Genomic DNA, 18342 nt, shown 5'->3' with positions numbered 1-18342 from the left:
AAATCTGTACTAAAATTTTAGTACAGAAATATTTACCTTTTTGTATGAAATTCATGATTATGAAAAAGTGATTAATTAAAGTAGATTAAAATGACAGAGACTAAAACCAGTGCACCAGACTTTTCAAAAGTCAGCGATGAAAATATTAAAAACTTTAATAGAGATGAACAAATTAAGGAAGATAAGAAATGGGTAAGATATTTAATTCACATTTTTTTTATGCTGCATATTATTCAACATAAACTCATCAAGTTATGAATATATAGCATTACATGTGGAATCTAACGCCGGTTCCATATTAATTTATCTCTCATACATTTTAATTCTAGGGCTATGACTTATATCCTGAAAGGAGGAACGAAACGTACAAAACAACCTTGAAGAACATATTTATGGGAAAAGAAGGAACCGAAAGCATAGATAAATTCAAGTGTGAGCAGAATGTATGGAAATGTATAAACAAATCCCCGATGGTAAAACTCATGATGGGTGCACTGAAGTCCTCTGGATGTGCTATTGATATTAGAAGACATATATCATGTGAAGCATGCGATTACTCAGTGTCCGGTGGTTATGATCCTATGCTTAATCAGATCGTCGTTTGCCAAAATGTAGCCAAAAATGAAGGATTAGTTCAAGGCGTTCTGTCTCATGAGATGATTCACATGTTTGATTATTGTAATAATGATTTGGATTTTAAGAACATTGATCATCTAGCATGTACAGAAATCAGAGCTGCTAATTTAACACATTGTTCTTTTATGTCAGCCATGATTCAAGGTGATGCTTCAATCTTTAGAATAAAAAAGGCTCATCAGAATTGTGTGAAAACTAAGGCACTTTGCTCTGTACTAGCTGTTCGAAAGGTATGGATTAGGATTAAATTTAAATCTCTGGATTAATTTAAATTTTAATACTTTAGGTTACTGCTGAGGAAGCACTAGCGTCGATAGAACGAGTATTTCCAAAATGCTACAACGATTTAGAGCCAATTGGCAGAAGAATTCGAAGAAATTCCACAGACATGCATAGAGCCTACTTAGAAGCGCCTTATTATGGATACGATGTATGAGTTTCATGGCTAGACGTTACCATAGCATAAACAGTAATGTAGATTACATTGATCATCGTGTAGATTAATAAATAAATGAAATTTTAATAAATTTATTAAATAGTTTGAATGACTTGCACTACAAAAATGTTTAAAATACCCTTTTTTCACTAAATACATACATACTATATATCATACATCGATTATTTATAATTTTAGGTCCTCAAATAATGGAAAGGAATTTTCTTTAGAAGAAATTTGATGCTTAATTAAGGAAATGTAATTTTGAAGATATTTTCCTGTAGCTTGGTCTACATAAAATGAAATTTTTCCGTCGTTCCTGACATTGTTCAATTGATTCTCAATTTCATTCATTCCGTCACTATCGTCGTCATTGTCTTCATTGAATGAGGATAGATTTTCTGCAAAGTGCTGATTTGAAAGCTGTTTGATGTAAAGAACCGTCCGTTTTGACACGTGATACTTCTGTAATACACAAAATAATATTTATTGACATACTTTATGCTTGATCTCATTTCAAACTATACCTCAATATTATCAGCTTCAGCTACTTCCTTCTTCTTTAATTTAAATACGAATAAATTGTCTGGCGATGACTGTGCCTTGTGTGAAATTGGTGAAATATTCTCCAATAAATGGACGTCAAGTACTGAATCCTTTTCTAAGTCAACAATAGTCAAAGACTTAGTGTTCAGAATCAGAAATGCATATTTTAGATCATTCTTGTCCACATAAGTTGCTCTACATGTTAGTACGATTGGATCTGATGCATACTGTGGTAATTGTGTGCTGATAATTTTCTCAGCATTTGGCACTGAAAAGTCATGTCTAATATCTTGATTTAAAGGATTTGGAAGTATATTATATCCAACACTCTGAAGAACTCCGCTGCCCATAAAGGCAACTAACTCAGCTATTCCAGAAATGGGCTAAAAATAGATAATGATCAGTAATATGAAATTTAAAGGAATCAAGAAGCATACCTTTGTAATTACTCCAATTAATCCTTTACCGACACCGGTAAATACGTCAACCATATTTTTAGCCTGAAGAGGATGCCTTGATAACCCACCAATAGCTCCTAAAATATTTATTCCAAAACCAGTCAGTCCTAGTTGTAAGCCATCAGCAAAACCTTGAGGACGCGACCGTCTCAAAGTATCAGTTTTCAAATAAATGTGTTCATTGTCCAAAGTCAAATTGTCCAGATTTCTTGCCACAGAATTTGCAAGTTTAGTAACACTATTCAATGTTCCTGTTGTTACATTTCTAAAAAGCGACACTGATCCTTGAGTTAAGCCAACAAAGAATCCAAATGGACCTTTGAATATTCCTTGAATTGGCATCGACACAAAATCTTTAAATCCACTTGTAAATGACCTAGCTAAGCCACTTGGACTGCCTAAGATTTCCAAAGATCCAACAACCCATCCAGCACCAAATATTGCTGATGAGATGTAATGCATTCCAAAGTTACTGCCAAATTTCATTGGAATTGTGTAAATGTTTAGTTTTTCATATGCTGAGAAGTCTAGTGGACTGTGATCCAGAGCTGGAATGGTAAGACAGGAATGTAATTAAATCGGTAGGATTAAAGTTAAATCCGAAGGATTAAAAACTAAAGTTTAGTATAGCTTACCTATATAGAGATGTTTACAGGTGTGTACCGACAGCAAAACATGAACAGCCTCTAATTTGAATGAATGGAGTCTTATTGGCTCGGATAGTTGCAGCGATTGATTGACAATCATTTTAGGAACCAATACAAGATTATCAGCAAGTGTAATCTTTGGAGACGCCTTCTCCTTCTCATATACAAAATTGTTAGGAACACATTCGTCAGCTAATTCCAAAACAGTATGAATAAAGCCATCTTCAATGTATATCCTTATTGGAAGTAAGTTGATCAAGACATTCTTAACATGCTTATCTGATTCATAAAAATCAATATTGATTGAAAACTTTTCAGTTGTCTGATGCTTCATAATAATGTCATAAACATCCCATGTTGATAAACTTGGAAGATTTAGTCTGTCTGTTTGTGTTTTTGGCATCTCCTTATTGCACAGCAGTACAGGAAAATCGAAATTTCCAGTCGGGAACAGCTCGTTGTCTATTTGAATTTTAGAGAAATTAACTTTAAGCTTCCTTGAACTTTTCGAGTAGTTGACCAGAATATCATCGACACTTAATGACATCAAGTCAAGTCTCTTATCGACGTCATCCTTAGATATCATCAAATTCACGCCTTCAAAATACATATTTAGATTCAGAATCTTTGACTGATTCTTTCTTCTTGATATGCTGTATGTTTTATAGTTGTTGCTGGTTATACTGTCATTAAACGTCATTAGCTGTAGGTTGTCAAATGAATTTTCAGTCGTGATTTCATCGGAATCAATGTAATTAATTGACACTTCTGATGTTATTTTCTTCATATCCACCAATAGCTTTAAATCACCAAACATAGGAACATTAATGATAATTTTCTTCGTTTCATCAATTTTAACAGGTATTGACCATCGAATTAATTCATCTCCACAAACACATGCAAATATTAAGCCATAATCATGACTCATAATTTCTGGGAAGAATTCATTAAAAATTGGAGGTGAATAAAATACATTTTGTTTGGAATTGACTACTTGATACCAAGTAAATCGGTCATCAGCAATTTCTCGATGTGGTAAAATATGCTTTGATGATTGATGCTTAAGATCAGTTTGTGCTACATACAGATTAAAGTCTGTATTATTAATAATACTTAACATTGGTTTCGTGTCATTAAAAATTGATACAAAATACTGCTCGTCGTGCTTCAATATGGATATGCATATCGATTGACTTTGTCCTTCATAATGGATGTTTATGCATTTCCTCAATGTCTGCTGAATCTTAATAGGACATGAAAATTCTCCTTCTTCTAATGCATTGCATATCATTATGAACGACGTGTAAATTGTTCCATGCTTCCTATTTCCTTTATTTTTCGCGATATTTGAATAAATTGATACTGGATTTCCCATTTTGTGCGTTGTGTCCTTTTCATTTTTATGTAATTTAACATATCTCTTTGTCGGGAACTCATTCTTCTTCCAATAATCAATCTTTTCGTTGTTATCGACACAGAACGGAATCACTCCAAGTTCATAGGATGAATAGTTGGATACAGTAAGAATGGTACTAATGTACACAATTCTTCGCTTTCCTTTAGACTTCGATGTCAATAATAATTGAGTTGTATCACCTCCATAATGAATATTTACTACTGTACTTCCTTCTGTTGGTATGTCATAGCTATTTGAATGCTTCTTTTTCGTGCTGTCATTTAAAAATATTGGAGCACTTTTGATCCATTCGTCATTTAAGTACAAGCTGATCATGAAGTTTTCCTGTTTTAGACAAATTAAGTTACTATCAGTTCTCATTATGGATGTAAAGCTATACTTACTTCAATATAGAATGGAATTGTCACATAATTTGACTCTATGCTGCATTCCTCATTAGTAATACAATTGATGATTCTGATCTTTATTCCAGAAGAATTGATGAAGATACACGATGGAATAAGAGTTAGCATTAAGGAACAGCATAAACCGTCTAGTTCATGTGATGATAATTCATATAATGTTGTGATGGTCTTGTTCATGGCGAATTTCCTTTCAATTTGATGCTAAATAATGAATTAAAAATTAAGTATGGCAATTTACGGATATAGCAATATTAAGGTATGTTCTGAATATATATGAAAGGTATGGAAATTAGTGCTGTTATTCGAATTTCTTTTGGAACTTTTGCATGATCTGCAAAGCTCTTTCAATTTTGTTCTCGAGTATATCCATTTTCAGCATCAAGTCATACATGCTGATATCGCTGCACTTAAGCTTAATGTCATTCCTTAATTGGTCAAATTCTTCAGTATTTCTAGCACTGCCAACGATACATAAATTTCCACCAAAATTAACACTTTTGAGTCTTTTTAGCGGTGTCAAAATGTCCAAGCCAACAAACTTAATTTTATTATTATTAAGCATAATTTCCAGTAAGTTTGGTGTGTACTCAAACACATTGGACTCAAGTTTTTCAATTCTGTTGCCTAACAAGTCGAGATACTTAATTTTACTTAAATCTTTTAGTTGATTTTTGTGAACAGTTTTTAGGTCACAGGATGTAATGCGTAGTACTTCCAAATTGATAAAGTTTTTGCCCAATCCAAATGGAAACTAGATTTTTGGGAATAAATGAATTTAAGTATGGAACTGACAGAAATGTCGAACTTATTTACTTGCTCGATTTTTAATCCTTTTGCTAAAAATTGAGTGATATTGGCATTGCTCATAGATTCATTGTGATGACTCCCAGATATCCCTTGAACTATCTTATTATCTTCCTTAGTATCGAACTTTTTAACTTTACATGAATATCGAACACCCCAATTATGGATAATTTCATCAACAAATTTGCAGTCTATTAATATGCAATTCACATAAACTAACATAGATATAAATGCCAAAAGCCTAAGTAAATTCATTTTTGGTCGTGGTTTTAAGTACAATTCTCAAAATTAACTAAATCATTCTAACAAACATTTTAAGTATTTTCTGATAAGAGAATATCCAAAATTGTGTTATTTACATAATATGAGAAGATTAAAATTATGAGAATAATTATGCAATTGTTAACGAATGTATATATAGCATGGTTCGACTAATAATCATTGTTCTTAAACATTTATTTTGAATTAAAACATTTAACGGATAATTTGAATTTGAATTTCCAATCTAGTACTTCAGAACATTTGAACCCTAAAAATTCAAATTTACAAATACCGTTGAAATTCAAAATTATCCGTTATAAGATCACATTGCGAAAAATGTGATCAATCGAATCAAAATATATTCTCTAATTCACAAACTATGAGGAAGTAATGATACAAAAACTACATTCTCTACTTTAAATATCATGATATATAAATTCTCACTCTCTTATCACAAACTATCATTTTGTATGATGAGAATGTACTTTAATAAAATTTGATTAAGCATAAATAGTTAATCTCATTTTTAGCGCATTTATGAAGATAATGAAGCTTATAACTTCACTTTGATCTGCTGGCTGGATGGATCAGGCGTGAGATCTCAGCAACCAGACATCGTTAAGACCTTGGATTTGATGCAATACCTCATTTTTCTTTCGTCAAATATTTGAATTTTTTTAGACCGTTAATTTTCAAATAAAATTAGACCGTTTATTTTCCAAAAAATTGAAACTGATCGCTGGGCAGAAATGCGCTTAATTCCCTCGATTAATAATACGAGATCTTCCAACATTTTTTTGCGTTTATTCTCTCTCATTTAGTATCACGAGAACATTTAAGTGACACAATTCCAATTCCAAAAGTAGTGATAAAAAATAATATGAAATTTCTTTTAAATGCGATTTTAGCCTTAGTTGTGGCTGTAAAGTTATCAAATTGTGTCGAAATTGAATGCTTTTTTGACAATGAATTGTTATTTGATGACATGAAAGTTGTGTATACATGTACAGTGCTACATTTGACGACAAATCAAGCTGATCGTAACATAACCAAATTAACTCCGACAGACGAAAAATCACATACAGAAGATAGGAACAATGAAGTTTATCAGCTTTATATAATTCATCAAAAAATGGAATATTTTCCAAGAGGATTTACCGATTATTTCAAGAACATCGAAGCCATACATGCTGGAATGAATGAATTGAAATATTTGGAACGCGAAGATATGAAGGATTTTGGAAAATTGAGATTTTTGTATCTGTACAGCAATCATTTAGAGAATTTGCAATCAGACGTGTTTCTTGATAATTTGGAACTAGAATATGTCTCGTTTTATAATAATCGCCTCATGCATATTGGATCGAAGTTATTGACACCGCTAAAGAAGCTCAGAACAGCATATTTCAACAAGAATATCTGCATTGATAAGCAAGCTGTACAAAGCTTTAAGGAAGTCGCCGAAATAAGGCTTGAAATTTCTGACCGATGCAGCGATATTACTGATGAAGATTTAATGAATGTGCTGAAGCAAAATCAAGATAAAATCGTCAGCTTAGAAAGTGTAGTGAGCATGATCAATCAGCAACTGTTTGAAATGATTCAGCACTTTAATTTATCCAACAAAACTGAACTATAATAATATTAAATACAAAGAGCTGTTAAAGAGATTACTAAGAATAATTGTCATGATCTTTAGGATGTGAACGACTAGACAGAATAGCTGCACAGGCAGCAATACTCTTCATCCTAATTTAACGGAAATTTAGATTTCTAAAAACCATATTTTAGTACTAAAAATTCAAATTTTACAGAAACCGTTAAAATTTTAAAGCATTCGTTATCAGATCAAGTCAGAGACATCCAAGAAAACAGCTCTATCTCCTACTTTATATCATATATATTCAAATAAATGACAATAAAACTATTACTCACCTCTTCATCCTTGGTACATGGCCAATGGAATTCTTTACTCTCTTCAAGCTTCTCAATAGCCTTAGGAATGTCTGAATACTCGTCAGGAATTTTGAAGAATGTGTTCTTGTTCACTAAATTGTATGATAAAGTGACGAACGCTGGTGAAACCTTGTCTTGTTGCAAGTAGTTTTCAGGAAATAGCAAACGATGTTCATTTTCGTGTGTTCCTTTCATTTCAAACTCTGTCAATTGACCACAACCTTTAATCTCATATTCATCCTTTGTGCCATCTTCAGTCAAAACTATGTCACATGGAAATAGAGATCTTGCGATAAATGCAGGACAAATAAGGATCAGCACACGACAAATATCATCTTGGACTAGCTGTCGAATTATCCGTACCCAGTAACAGATGAATTTGTTATTGGAATTAACAGGAACTTTAACCAGCCAAGGTTTATTGTTAGCCACAATTTCACGTAAAGGAATCTCTCCAGAGAAGATTCTCTTGTCGCATTTCCTTAAATGCAGACGCATAGTTTGTTGTGAATCATATTCACATGCTCCAAAGAATGATCGACTTCCATGATCATCTAGTTCCACTTCCTGAATTTCACACTTGTCTGTATTGTCAATATCCTTGTCATATCTCTTATATTGAATAATAAACTGTTCTTTAGTCATGTTCCTTACATTAATCTGTCCATCAATTATAATTTTACGTTGATAATTGGATATAGCTTTAACTGTAATAATAAAGTATTGATCAGCACACTTTATGTACTGAGTTCCTTCATAATTCACATTAAAAGCTTCAGTCTGTTCACTCCATGTCTCATTCTGAATACATGCAGCAATTTGAAGAGTTTGACTTATTTTATCCGTAAAAAAGTGATAGGACTTAGATGATTTAGGCAGGACACAAATAATCTCATCCACTTCATGCTGGTTGACTTTAATTGCATTTGCTGTATTGTTGCAAATTGTGTACTTAACATATTCTGATATTGAGCTTTGGTTCTTCCATAAATAATAATTAGACAGCAACGAATGTCCAATTGCTGGTGAATATGCAACTTTAATTTTGCTAGTGATTAAATTCAAATTTATGTCTGACTGATTCCGGTCCAGAGAAGCTTTCACATAAAATTTTTTAACAAACGGAATCACATTCTTACATCCAAAGTCTTTAACATCTGTGGATAAAGCTCCTTCAATTACAAAGTTATCGAAATTCTCATCATAATGCTGTCCTAAAACTTGAATTGATTCAGCACAGACTTGGACTGTTTCATACTTTTGAGATGTAGACTCATTAACATCTTGATGCAGTAAGTTTACTTCCACTTTAAGAACTTTCACTAAAGAATTAATTGTTGGAACTGCACTTGATTTATAATATGAATCTATTCTCAAGCAAGCTAACAGCACTTTTGGATGCATTTGGAGATAATTCAGTTCACTTTCTATTTCCCCGTCATAATCTTCTTCATCATCCGAATCACGCTTGATATTAACTTTAAATTTAATCCTCCAAACTTCAGCAAACATGACATTCTGCTGAACATCCAAAATTCTCGTTTCATTTTCATTCAGACTTAATGAAATCAGTTCCTCAAATTGTGACTTGAGTTGTGAATAATACTCAATTTTAGAATCGATTCTAATTTGATTGCTGGTCTGTAGAGGTGCTGGAAATATTTTAATTTTATGTAAAGCTCTTGGCAATGGATATCGCCAGCATATAATCCCTGTCTCTTGATAGTGAATTTGATATGGAAGTGGCAATTCTTGAAATGGAGTCACAACTTCAACAAATGTGTAGATGCCACTTCTTAAATCGTCTGAAAAATGCTCAACAGCTTCTGAATCATTGAGTTTGTAAAATTCTGGATGCAACTGGATCTTTTCACGATTCACTTCTGTGGATTCTGTTGTTGTCTCTTTGATGTCCTCAATTTCCTCATTTTTATGGACATTCATAATATTTCCCATTGTATTACCAAACGCCAAAAGTCGATCAATCAAGTTTGGCCAGACATCGAATTTGACATAATTGAACATGACATTCAAATACACTAAAGGATCCTTCTTCCAATATTCCTGTGTAATTTTCAATTTTGTCTCAATACTTAGTGGATGAATGAAGACAGAATTTCCACATTTTGCTGTCACATGATTTATTTCAAAATTACTTTCAAGCTTTTCAGGTCTATCAAACAACTTGAGCTTTCCTTTCATGTTCTGTACACCGAATGTGACTTGGAATGCATCATCAGATGCAATATCAAATACAATTTGATCAGTCTTAAGATTAATAATTTTGAAGTTGTTCATTAGTGACTTTATGGAGTCAAATTTCCTCACTTTCGTGTAAATTTTATTGTTTTTAGGGACATTCTTGACGGCAGTTCCATTTCCCTTCAATGTTTCCATTAAATTTAAAATTTCAGAAATTATATCAGGCTTAATTTTGACACAAATCGATCGTCCAACTTCAAATGATAGTTCAGAGTTCCTTAATGACTTTTCCTGCACTTTAATCCTCAGCAAGGAGTTGGCGATGCCAGAAATTGGATCAACATTTCCATGACGAGTAAAGAATATACTTGTAGCTTCATTATCAATTTTCAAGTCATGTAACGACACATTGAACGTCTTGTCATTTCCATTTTGTGTGATATACAAATTTGGCGTATCCAGTAAAAAGTAATAATTTTTATTGTCCACAGAAAAGTTAAAGTTAAACTTGCTGCTTGTGAATGTAAACTCAAAAGGAACATTATCAGAGCTTTCATTCGTGATAGTCGAGACTTTCCTGTTCAGCAGTCGTCTAGATTTATGAAGATATGAATTTGACATTGTTGAAGCTACACCAGAATCGTCATTTGACTTTTTCTCCATGTAACGCTTGCTCTTCCTTACTTTAACTACTTCTGGTTTATTTGGTTTAGTCAGTTCCTCTGATTTAATGTCAGATTTTGATAATGAATTTCCAATTTCCTTGAATTTTTCACCCAAATCCACAAATAGAATGACTTGATCTAAGGAAGTAATTATGTTCATATTTTCAATACAGTTGATTTCAATGGCAGCACCAGCGACAACTACTTCCTTAAACTTTATACATGGTGCATAAATGAACGAAAATGATGAATCCTTAAATATTGTATTGCACTTAAAGTTTGGAAATGAAGGTCCATTCTCAAAATTATTCCAAATTGTGGCTGGATTGTCATAATTTTCTACATTCTTTTCACATATTATGTCTGTAATATCATTCCAATTTGACGAGTTTAATGAACAACCTTTGATTAGTAACTGATACTGTCGATCTTCAATTTTTGATCCTACTAGATCCAAAATCCCTAAATTTGATGCCTTATTTACTATATCAGGACGAATTATTTGTGAACGGATTAAGTTATTTACAGCATTTGGTGATAATTGAATGTTGTGGACCTGTCATGAATAATAAGATATTAATTTCAAGTAAGCTAGTCATCATAAAAGTCATTACCTTTAATATCAGCACATTTGGATTTGATTCCTTCACAAGATTTGGCAGGAAAATTCGAAATCCATTACAATTTAAATGGAACAGCGGCAAATCTGAACCTGCATACTGCATAAATGTCTTTTGATTCTTTTGTGGCTTTCCTTGAACCATTTTCATTAATGGCAAAAAGTCAGAAATTTCATCGGATATGATGACATCAAAAGACTGAAGGATCACATTAATTTCAGACACATTACTCAGAATCAGCTGTGAATTCTTTTTCAGTTCCACATTCCATTTTGAATGAACATTTATAGTTTCAGCTTTTGTTAAAGTTACATCGAGGAATCGACTAACTGTATCCGATATATTCTGTTCTGATTGAATATTAAATCCAAGATTCAGATTTTTAATCCAATCATTTGTGCCTTCAATTTGATGAAAATGATTTCCAGAAATGGACGTAATCTTGCACTTCAGTTGGAAGAATTCTTGTTGATGCATGCTGAATAAAGTTTCGTCAATTTCCAAGACAAACTTTTTCGGGATTTTCACATCATCAGCAATCAAAGTTAAACATACTTTTGAGCATATCGACTGGATGTAGAAGTTGATGTTGGTCTTGGACTCTAATTGGGATGAAAATAAATTACCGGAAGGGATGAAAATTAAGTAAGAAAGAATTTTGATTAAATTAAATCTTAGGATTAAAATTAATCTGAGGATTTAAAATCTTATTTAATCCCAAGATTGAAATTCCAAAAAATTAGAACAAAGCATATAAATTATTCAAAATTAAGCATGTTTGCAAGCAGGAATTAATAAACTAAAACTCACGTTTGTTAGTAATTTTATCACGAAATGAAATTAATTCTACGGTGCAAATAAATTAGTAAATTAAAATAAATTCTAGACTTAAAACTTCAAATTAATATAAATTAGTGAGAAATGCAGTCCGTAACTACATAAAAAGATTCAACTCACTTTTTACAGTACAATCAGGAAGCGATGTTTTAGTGATTGTAGACCCAGTTTGTAATCCAAGAAAATCCTTAATATCCAAAGCACTTGGAGTTGATTCCTCAACATAATTAATACTTTCTTGTGCCTTATCGTCGAAATTTCCATTAGATCCAAATATGGCAAAGTTACTGATTTCCTTAATGGCTGAATTTATAAATTCTATTTTACTAGTATGGAATGTGATTAATATAGGAAATATTTCAATTAGTACGTTTCCACTGTATAGCTCTACATCCTCCAATTGACTCTCATCAGCTACAGATACTTTCATGGCTGCATTCTGGATAATTTGGAACATTTTTCTGTCACTGACAATAAAGACACTCAAATTACTAAGCTCAAAATTCCACGTTAAGCTTTTTTCATTTCCCCAAAGTACACTTGGCAGATTCACTGGGAAGTGATCAGACACAAACTTTGAAAGCATTTTATTTTTCACAGAATGGAAAGTCATTACCGGTGTCTTGAATACAACCGCATCACATCCACTTGATTGTATATTTCCACGTATAGAATCACTTGCCTTGAATGATTCAAGGATCGTTGTTGAATAGTACACACTTATTGGACGTATGTGAGCATTTATTATGTATTTTCGGAACTCCTTAAATGAGTTAGATAAGCTTTTGTCTACTTTCGTTGTCTGTACAGATGGACACAGTGTATCTTGATATTCTGAACTAGCTGAACTTTGTTGAATATTCGATAATTCAGTTAGTAATGGTTTTGTGGATGAGCTTAATGTCCTTTTAAATTCCTTTTCCTTGACTGAATCTACTTTAATCTTAAATGACAGGAACTCTCTTAATAAAGGATCAAGATTTATGGATCCTTCAGATGTTTCAAGGACGAATATTGTCAATGACTCTTGGTCAGCCACTTCACTATTAGGTATTTGAAGATAGACATGAAGTATTGCGTCGGACTTCGGTTCCTTTTCTCTTGTTGAAAAATATGGCATTTTGTTCTTACTGTCAGGAATATTGACTACAATAGACTTTGAACCTTTCTTCCAAGCTAGTCCAATCATATCAGAAATTGTAAATTCGAACAGCGAAACTTTTGATAATTTAGACATTTTAAATCGTAAAATTCTTGATGTAAGTTGAAGGACGACTAGTTCTGGATTATTAAAATTTTCCATTAAGCTACACGATAATTCACTATTTGTTGGATTTCTTTGGACAATTGAGATAATTGTTTTATAGAATACTAAAAATTGAGCAGGATTCATCATAAATGTCAATCCATTCAGCTCCATTTCAAATAAATTTTGCTTTATGTCATATTCTTCCCATAAACTTGGATAAATCAGACTTTTAAATGTGGACGAAAACTTCAAAATTTCACAAATTTTCTTTGCATTACTTTCCATCATATCGATCACGATGTTCTTAACATTTGTCTTAATTATTGTGAAACATTTCTGGAACAGCTCATTTTGGATATTATCGGGTAACTGACATGCTGTATAGACCAAACGATTCCTGTAAAGCGGACTCTCAATCTTTAATGTAAAGTCTCCTAATTTCATAACAAATTCAGTACACGTTCTGCTGGAATTTTCATTAAAGCTATGCTGTCTTCCTAGTTTCCTCAAATTTCTTTGAACTTTCTCATGATCCCATTCCTTAACATATAATTTGCTATTCTTCATTTTCACAATAATATTCCTAATTGGTGTCTCATTAATTAATGCTTCATAATCATCTGCTGTTGCTGGACTTAATTGATTTTTAGTTGGAATTTTGTCTTCTTTAACGTAGGTTGCAAAATCACATTCATTATAATATTGAATAATCTTCTCGATTCTATGAATTGCGTCAGCACCGACATAAAAATTGATTTTATCACCAAAGACTCTAATTATGTAATTCTCAGAAAAGTTGCTGTATTCCAAATCACTTCCAATATCTGAACTACAATGGTCGTCAGGTATTTCAACGGAATGTAGGATATCGAAGGATATGCTGACTTTTGACAGCATACTTTCCTCATTATTCTTCTCAAAATAGTTGGTGAACATTTCTTTGTATTTATTTTGTGCTGTAAGACTTTTGTCAAAATATGAGTCAATTAAATATGATCCAGTCAATTCCTTTTCAGCTTTCATTATATACAACTCTGTAGTTTTGGAACTACATGGACAGTTATCAAGGGCTTTAACATCAAAATTACTAATACCACCTTTCACGTTAAAATATCGACTTCCGCAAATTATTGTTATCACAAACATTTCTCTCACATTAATTTCTAATAAAGGCTTTAGAATTGCCTTTTTGGCTGATGGAATGATGGGATCGGAAACCAGTTCCTGTGATTTTAAAGCTACCTGCGCATTTTCAATGTACATTCCAAATTCAAATATTTTTTTACTATTTGCTTCTATGTCTTCACCTTGTGCTTCATTTGACATTATTGTTGGCACCATATTATTCCACATCCATAACACCCACGACTCATCGTTTTCTTCAGCATTCTCATTTGTGGCAGAGCTTGTTGCTTGGACCTTATTTTGTTCAAATAACTTTCCAGATTTTAATGCCATAAATAATTCTGTAAGACGAACAAGCATAGCTAACTGTTGGGAGCTAACATTCATATTGAGTGACTTTGTTTGTAAGTCAATTCTCATCATTGAACTCTTTTCTGGACTTGTTGAATTAAATTTTCTAAATATTCGCAGTTCCATACTGCATTTATAAAGAAATGGTTCCTGCACATATTCAATTTTTCCCAGTGAATTTCTCTTATCCAGACATATTGTCAAATCAATTATGTTAATTAGTTTCCTAAAAATTACATTTGATGCTGAAGAGACATCAGTAAACGCTCGTCTCCATTTACTGTCTGCTGAATAAACTGACAAATGTGGAATGTTCATCGAAAAAACAATATCGTCTTCAAGGAACTTTATACTGATATTATTGCATATGACTGATATGTTATTTACAATCTTAGCGATAAGACTCGCGATATATCCACTGGATGAGTCATCGCCTTCAAGAGAATTTCCCTTATTCTTTGGTTTGGGCGTTGGAGGACTGTAGTTTGATAAATCCTTAAGTTTGACAACAAGTTCTGAGTCATTAATAGTCAATGTTATCGGTTCATTTCCGATTTTCGTCCAAGGAATTTGGATCTTTAGGAATTTAATAAAGCCGGAAATAAATGTGAACGGAATCTGCAATTCCTCGTCTAGTACGTCTAATTTTAGTTCCAAATTTTGAAACACAACGTCGCCTTCCCATAGTGATACCTGTAAGCACGGTAATAGATAAAATAATTAAAAGTCTAAACGTGGCAAACTTTTTCATGCAAATTATTTAAATTTTCACGTAATTTTCAATTTTTACCTTAAATTGGCTCTTTAATTCCTCTGGATTGATATTCCTTACAAATTTCTCAACCTTACTGATAATCAGTTCCTTTATATAGTTTTCTATACTAAACATTTTTACGAATTAATCACATAATTTAATTTTTCGACGACACAATTTTCCGACTATGTTTTTTGTTTACAAAAAGTCAGCGTTGCTACCTGAGATTTTTATGTAAAATGGTAATAAATTTAGGATGTAAATTCCGACAAAAATGACAAGTCTATATTATCATAGGTAATAAAATGTCGATAGTCAGGTGCTTTCTTTATTATTTAATTCTACCTGAAACAGATTTATTCATTTAAAATTAAATTTTCTCACTTGCCAACTCTGATCAGGGCAATATCAACCTGAAATTCAAGGATATCAAAAATTCAAATACCGGAATTTCCGTTAAATTTAGAACTTAACATTATTTTTATTTAAATTTAAAAAAATCATTAATAAATTGAATTAAATTAATAGAATTCACTCTGGAAGTAATGATACATTTAAACTAATATTTTATCGGCAACAGAGCACATAAGAATATCGTTTGGATCAACATTGTCGTTTGTATTCTTCTCGGTCGATGACAGATTCATACTATCAACTTCATTCTCAAAGTTGGTTCCACTTAAAAATGGCATTAAATTTGAAAAGCCATTATTTACTATATCCTTCACTTTCTCAAGATGATAATTGAATCTAAAATAGGAAAATATTAAGGAACAAGAATTTTAGTAAAAAAGTATGTCACATACCGTTTCGAAGTTTCTATTCGCTGTCTTTTTTGCAGTTCCATCATGACTCGAAGGGTCTCTCTAGCTTGATGTGGACGATATTCATTTAAAAGATGATGAATGTGTACAAAAAGTAATGTTAAATCTTCGATTTTTTCTGTTCTTCGTGACGAGTCGGGCGAGTTGATTAAAAGATCCAGTAGATCCAGAAAATTGACAAATAATGAATGGTTTAATTTCTTTAATTCCTTTTTTCGTTCAAAATGCTGTGGATAAAGGCGTCTAATCTGTTGACTTTCTAGTGGCCTGATTATTGTATCATCATTAGTGAAGGTATTTCCAAACATCGAATAACTTTCAATCTTTTCATGATTCGGTGGCTTCGGTGCCAGATTTTTCGACACATTTTCATTTGTATATAGTTTAATGTACTGTGTTGGAGGTAGTGGATAAGAACTGATCACTTGGGCTTCAGGATTAGCCATATTTTAAATTAATTTTATCAAATTTTATGCTGAAAATGAACTGTTTACTTTGTTTTGTTCTAAAACCGGTTAATCGAGATATCCGAATTTTAAAAAAGTCGGTTAATTGATTTTTCGATATTATCAATCTCCCGCATTAATATATTCGCACATAAAAAGTCAATTTAATTAAATTCACCGTGATTTATGGTGTTAATAGCAACCAAATTCAATAGAAATTGAAGGTAAATACATTAACTAATAAAAAAGCATAAAAATCATAGTAAACAATTGAGAATTTCAAAGTTTAGCATAAATCTATTCACACCGTGTGACTTTTTCTATTGTTTCATAAAAAATTCCAAGAAAAATTCTTTTCATTAATTGAAAAATATTTTCTTTATCAACTTTAATTACAGATCATAATAAGAATAAAAAGCAGGTAGATTAGAGCATAAAAACATAAGTGAGAAAGTTTGTTTACGTCCAGGAACTGACGGTGTGGATATATGATATAGACTAAAAGTGTTGTTAGTGTTCGTGCCTGCATATTTAGTCAGTTCAGCAAAATCATTTAAAGAATTAAGACGTGAAAATTTGTGCTCGCAGAATAAAAAGACGCCATTTTGAAAAAATAAATTTAAACTACGGAAAATTAAGTATTAGTTTTGTGATATTAAATGAAGACTGTGCTAAATACGGTGAGTAATAAGTTAAAGTTATTGTTAATGATATTAAAAAAATTGTGATGTAACTAAAAGAGTGAACAAAAACCCGACATAAAAATTATCCTCGTTGGGCGTCATTATGAAAATGTTTTTTTGCGTGAAAAGTAATGAAAATTATACGATAAAAAATATTGAAGCATAAAGTATATAGTTGATGGATTATAATTATAATAGTATGGACCTTGACTAAGTTAATTTAATATAGTGATATTTTGAAAAATAATTTTTCCCGATTGTCCGAATGAAAAAAGCAAATGGCGATTTTTACTACTACTACATTTGGACATTTTTCCACCGTGTATTGACATAAACCACTCACTTTCACACACAAAAATCCCTACGAGCAATATTATGCTTCGGTCGGAAAATTTTTTTTTTTCGTTCGACATAAAAAATCTTATCGTCTCAAATAATACAAGCAGCAACGAATGAAAAATGAATGTAGAAAAGAAAAATAAAAATAAGAATATGCGAGAATTTATTTTTTTTTCTTTTCTTTTCTTGCTTACTTGCCTTTTGCCTTGCCTGCTTCATAATATTACTAAGATGATCAAACACAGCAAGCACAGGGAAAGAGAAGAAAAAAGCATTCTAAGAAAAATATGATCTCACCATTTTCCAATACACACGCAGCGGACATAATAAATAATAAGTATACATAAGGTAGTAACGCGCGTGTTAGAGAGGCACATAAAATTTTTTTTACATACAACCAACCGTCATGAAAAGTGCCTCGTAAGCACGTAAAAATTGTCATAAGATTTAAATAATGCTTTCAATTAGCAATAAAAAATGATGATTAATTTATGTTGGCGGATTTATGCTCGTACGACTATTTACAACATGCACAGTCGTTTCGTGATGAAAATGCAGGCAAACAAAAAAAATACAAAAAATTTGTAAGAAGGAGGAAATGAGAATAGAATTGAAACCTAAGAACATAATATGTATATATAACATTGCGAAATATAATAAGGCCTACGACGACAATGATGAT

The 18342-nt window shown here is 31.9% G+C and overlaps 4 protein-coding genes across 7 annotated transcripts in view; 2 read left to right on the top strand and 2 right to left on the bottom strand.

Moving 5' to 3' along the window:
* Positions 1 to 31: 31 nt before the first annotated feature.
* Positions 32 to 1172, top strand: LOC139095535 (mitochondrial inner membrane protease ATP23 homolog). Its single transcript, XM_070646920.1, has 3 exons — positions 32 to 192; positions 330 to 866; positions 923 to 1172. The coding sequence occupies exons 1-3, from the start codon at positions 91 to 93 to the stop codon at positions 1070 to 1072; spliced, it is 789 nt and encodes a 262-aa protein (XP_070503021.1). The 5' UTR covers positions 32 to 90; the 3' UTR covers positions 1073 to 1172.
* Positions 1133 to 15565, bottom strand: Vps13B (vacuolar protein sorting 13B). Of its 2 annotated transcripts, XM_070646850.1 has the most exons (10): positions 15405 to 15565; positions 12010 to 15307; positions 11863 to 11898; positions 11047 to 11654; positions 7545 to 10988; positions 4524 to 4745; positions 2712 to 4464; positions 2056 to 2624; positions 1600 to 2001; positions 1133 to 1537 (listed from the first exon to the last, which is right to left on the bottom strand). In XM_070646850.1, exons 1-10 carry the CDS (start codon positions 15501 to 15503, stop codon positions 1259 to 1261), a joined length of 10710 nt encoding a protein of 3569 aa, XP_070502951.1. In that variant the 5' UTR covers positions 15504 to 15565; the 3' UTR covers positions 1133 to 1258. The 2 variants fall into 2 exon arrangements, with proteins under 2 accessions (XP_070502951.1, XP_070502952.1); XM_070646851.1 differs by lacking the exon at positions 11863 to 11898.
* A 313-nt stretch (positions 15566 to 15878) lies between these two features.
* On the bottom strand, positions 15879 to 16653 carry MED7 (mediator complex subunit 7). The gene is made up of 2 exons (XM_070646928.1): positions 16175 to 16653; positions 15879 to 16118 (listed from the first exon to the last, which is right to left on the bottom strand). Exons 1-2 carry the CDS (start codon positions 16636 to 16638, stop codon positions 15923 to 15925), a joined length of 660 nt encoding a protein of 219 aa, XP_070503029.1. The 5' UTR covers positions 16639 to 16653; the 3' UTR covers positions 15879 to 15922.
* Positions 16654 to 16786: 133 nt separating this feature from the next.
* Positions 16787 to 18342, top strand: part of LOC139095511 (longitudinals lacking protein-like) — a 31924-nt gene continuing 30368 nt past the window's right edge. The window contains exons 1-2 of one of the 3 annotated variants that reach the window (XM_070646884.1): positions 16787 to 16862; positions 17037 to 17318. The gene's annotated coding sequence lies outside the window, so the exon portion shown is untranslated. Of the gene's footprint in view, positions 16863 to 17036; positions 17319 to 18342 lie in introns of those variants that run through there. The other 2 variants (XM_070646881.1, XM_070646883.1) reach the window with 2 other exon arrangements.

The sequence above is a fragment of the Chironomus tepperi genome, unplaced genomic scaffold (genome assembly GCF_022539635.2).
Source record: "Chironomus tepperi strain 1889 unplaced genomic scaffold, CSIRO-AGI_Ctep_v1 contig_364, whole genome shotgun sequence".
Classification (NCBI taxonomy): Eukaryota; Metazoa; Arthropoda; class Insecta; order Diptera; family Chironomidae; genus Chironomus; species Chironomus tepperi.
This window is presented reverse-complemented; position numbering and strand designations above follow the sequence as displayed.